At 56.7% G+C, this 3750-nt stretch overlaps 1 protein-coding gene across 1 annotated transcript; it reads left to right on the forward strand.

Annotated features, from left to right (window-relative positions):
* The first annotated feature begins 492 nt into the window (after positions 1-492).
* Positions 493-3049, forward strand: LOC119089302 (recQ-mediated genome instability protein 1). Its single transcript, XM_037211968.1, has 4 exons — positions 493-741; positions 1453-2086; positions 2189-2361; positions 2728-3049. The coding sequence occupies exons 1-4, from the start codon at positions 728-730 to the stop codon at positions 3047-3049; spliced, it is 1143 nt and encodes a 380-aa protein (XP_037067863.1). The 5' UTR covers positions 493-727.
* The last annotated feature ends 701 nt before the right edge of the window (positions 3050-3750 follow it).

A 3750-nucleotide genomic window follows, 5' to 3' on the forward strand; every position in this document is an offset into this window, starting at 1 on the left:
TGTGTGTGTGTACACTGTGTGTACTTCGCACCGAAGATGTCAAACACAGCTTCTGACAAATTGCATTTATACACGCAGGTGTGTGGCCCGTGACTTCGCCACCCGCTCGCATACCTCTATGGATCTCAAACTTCCATAAGCAGTTTGCCATGTTTAAAAACGCAGCATCTTGGAAAGTACAGCATAAGGGTTTCGGCTCCTTTCTGCTGAGAGAGGGAGCTTCAACACCATAGCTTGGGATCTCCCCCCCCCCCACACACACACGCAGATGCACGTTAAAAGGAAATTACCTCCTCGATTACTTTCTCCCAACTCACTTCGTGAATTTACGCCCTGGCGCGGTGCTTTCCAAACATTCATTTTTCACCCATTTGGTATGACAGTAACATCATAAACATCACAGTTCGCTTGCATATGATGTCATCATTAGCTGGCAAGTGTATGCATGAGCCACACTTCCTTGATAAGACGCATCACATTTGTCGACAGGATTCCGGGGTGGACGCTGGTATTGCCGGTATATGACAGTATATGAGTGAAGTGGTGGTACAAATAGCATGCTTCTCTGAAACGATACTGATAGAATAACATGTCGTCCAGTTTTCAAGAAAACCATATAATTACAACCCGTTTTTTGGAAACGGAAATCTGAAAAGTGGGTGACGTGTGCTTGGGGCGTACCGTGTCTCAGCCAGCGCAAGTACGTAATTGAAGTTGTTGCAGCTACATGGAACTTGTGAGGTATAAAAACTGTGTTTTTAATCATGATTTTACGTGGTTTTTAATTTGAAAGCTTTTAGCAAGCAGTCATGTTATTTATCATGCTCAAACAATATGACAAATAGTTGTACTATTTTCATCATGCATGGTGTAGCCTTGTAGCTTGGTGTTCTGGGGTGTGTGCATAATCTGAAGGCTAATGTGGTGGAATGAATAACTCATGCAGAGGAGAAGTAATGGTATAGGGTAAATTTTTAGTATTATAACTATATAGCAGTCACCTGTCAAGGTGCTCAAATGCTATTTTGTGACACTTTTATGCGAAAAGTATTTGTGCATTCCGTACTTTGACCATCCTGGAAATCTTTCTCTAGCACATCACCAAAATTTTCTGTTCACCAGTGCAACCCAGCACAGATATACACAGCAAGACATTGCTAATTTCCTTGGAGTTAAAAAAACAACAATTGAGTACAACTAATTGGGTGGCAACTTTTTGGGCTAGCTTAAAGTGCATGCCTGTAAAGCTTAATGGAGCATGTTGCTGTGGCATAATGTGCTGGAAAAACTATGTTTGTAGTGTTATTAGAATTCTGTGTAGATTTAATTTTTAATTTTTAATTTTTACACAAGATTGTTACCAAATGCAAAGCCATACAATGCTTGAACTCATTGTCCTGACAACAGTCCATCATACCTGGCCTCTCCCAACTGACATGTGACAGCCGGCAGGTCGCACCGGCCATCGCTGACCATGAACGCCAGTCGGCTGGAGGCGGTGCGCGCCTCGCTTCAGGGTCGCGGCGTCACGGCCGTCTCCGATGACTGGCTCGCTGACTGCATCCAGTTCGTGTCCGAGTCGTGCGGCGACCAGCGCCTGACGCCGGAGCAGCTGCAGGCGCACGTACTGCAGCAGTGGCTGGACACGGACCTGGCGCAGATAGGGGTGGCCGCCCTGCCGCCGCAGCTGGCTGATGGGCCGCTCGTCACGCTGCGCGCGCCCTGCGCCGTGCAGCTGCTGAGCGCCGTGGACGTGGGTCAGCCGGCGCACGGTCAGCTGCTGCGGCTGCGGCGGCTCGACAGCGCCAACACGGATGTGACGTGCGAGCCGCGCGCCGGCTGGGAGCCGCGGCCGAGCCGCGTGCTTCGGCTGACGCTGACCGACGGCGTGCAGACGGTCACGGGCCTGGAGACGGCGCCGATACCGCAGCTACGCGCCGACACACCGGCCGGCCTGAAGCTGCTGCTGCACGGCCCGCTGGAGAGCCGCCGCGGCGTGCTGCTGCTCGCCGGCGACGCGGTGACCGTGCTCGGCGGCTGTGTGGACGAGCTGCGACTGCCCGATGCCGAGCAGGCGGCGCTGCTGGCGCGGCTGGGGGCCGCCGCCGCCGCGCTGCCGGCCGGTCCAGACCGCGCCGCCACGCCCGCCGCCCACCAGCCGAACGGGACGGCGCCGCCGCGCGTCCAGGCCGCCGCCGCCGCCGACCCGTTTGACGACGACATCGACGAGACCGAGCTAGCCACCATCGTCGACGTTGACGTTGACATGCCGCTGGACGACGTGGACGAGGCGGTGCTTGCCGCCATCGACCCGGCCGACTTTGACGATCCGCTGGCACCCGGGAAGCGGCGGCGGACAGAGTCGGCGGCGGCGCCGGCCGCCCAGCGGGCTCCTGATGCCCGCCGGGGCCATGACGCGGCGGCCGCCGGGCCCACTGCCGCGGCTTGGCGGCCGCCGCCGGCGCCGCGCCAGCAGGCGCTGGACGCGTTCATGAGGCCGTGCGCGCCGCTAGACTCCGGCCTGGTATCCAGCCGGCCGCCGGAGACGCCGGTCTGGCCGCGGCTGCCGCCCTTGAGCCCTGTGCGGCGCGCCCCGTCCCTGGACACACTGCCGTGGTTGGCCCGGCCGCCGGCGCCGCCCTTCGGTTACCTGGCCGACCTGCGGCCTGGCGGCACGGTCGTCGTGAAGGCGTTCATCATGACTCAGGTCAACGCCCTGACCACGAGCGGTGGCCGCTGGCGGCTCGAAGTCATCATCAACGACGGTACGGGCTCGCTGCGCGCGGTGCTGACGGACGCGCCGCTGCGTGCCCAGATTCGGCTCTCGGCGGCCGAGGCGGAGCAGCTACGCTCCGCCGGACGCCGCGACGAAGGCGCGCGGACGCGTCTGAGGCGCGCGCTGAACGCCTCCCAGAGGGCGCTCATCGGTCTCTGCTGCCTGATGCGGCTGGAGGCGGCAGACGCGCCGGAGCCGGCCCAAGTCACGGCCCTCACCGAGGTTAGCGTCGACACGCTGCACGCGCTCCGGGCCTGCATGGATGGGAATTGAGCTGGCAGACGCTGGCGAACCGCCAAGTGTCGTCCCACAGGCCGCGACTTGGTCCGGTGCGTCCTTCTAGACCGAACTCCCGTCGTTGTGCTTTCAGCGGGGGCTGGGCGAGCACGTCTGTAGAGCCCTGAGTACAAAATTACATTGATTGATCCATAGGGGAAGAATGAGACCAGTTGTGAACTGTTCGTGTGTCACAGAGCACTGGTTTATACAACGTATATTACTGTTATTCCGGCCTTTTTGGGGATAACAGTGGTCGAATGCTGGATCTTATAGCGAAGGTGAATTCTGTCTGTGAGGACGTATGTTGATGTGTTTCATCACGTCATAATGCCCCATTCGTATGGTCATGCTTCTGGATGGCCGGAAATCAGGTGCAGAGTTGAGAAAATTGTTGACGTCGCCAATAGGTTTGCGGCAGGTGAGATTTCGCTCCATGTTTGCAAAACGACCTGGCCATGAAATCAGCCGTAACCTTTCGTCATTTGAAGGTGATCCACCTAACCCTGCACATATGGGGATGCGATAATAGGTCACATTTGCAATGACCTGTGGGCACGAGGTTGTTCTGTCACAATCATATGAAATGACGTTATGTCGGACAAATGTTTTTTAGTTGTGGTGAGCACAAAAACCACAATTTCTCATTAGTATTGTTTGTTTATTAAAATTGTGGACCGGCGAGAACGCGCCCGCTA

This window comes from Pollicipes pollicipes, unplaced genomic scaffold, assembly GCF_011947565.3.
Source record: "Pollicipes pollicipes isolate AB1234 unplaced genomic scaffold, Ppol_2.1 Scaffold_3087;HRSCAF=3621_pilon_pilon_pilon, whole genome shotgun sequence".
Taxonomy (NCBI): domain Eukaryota; kingdom Metazoa; phylum Arthropoda; class Thecostraca; order Pollicipedomorpha; family Pollicipedidae; genus Pollicipes; species Pollicipes pollicipes.

What these genes read in the sequence shown, in the direction of transcription:
- LOC119089302 (XM_037211968.1), top strand. An exon ending in CCGAGCAGGCGGCGCTGCTG is followed by an intron (nt 2,087 to 2,188) that starts GCGCGGCTGGGG and finishes CCGCGCGTCCAG; the next exon opens with GCCGCCGCCGCCGCCGACCC. An exon ending in GGGAAGCGGCGGCGGACAGA is followed by an intron (nt 2,362 to 2,727) that starts GTCGGCGGCGGC and finishes CCTGACCACGAG; the next exon opens with CGGTGGCCGCTGGCGGCTCG.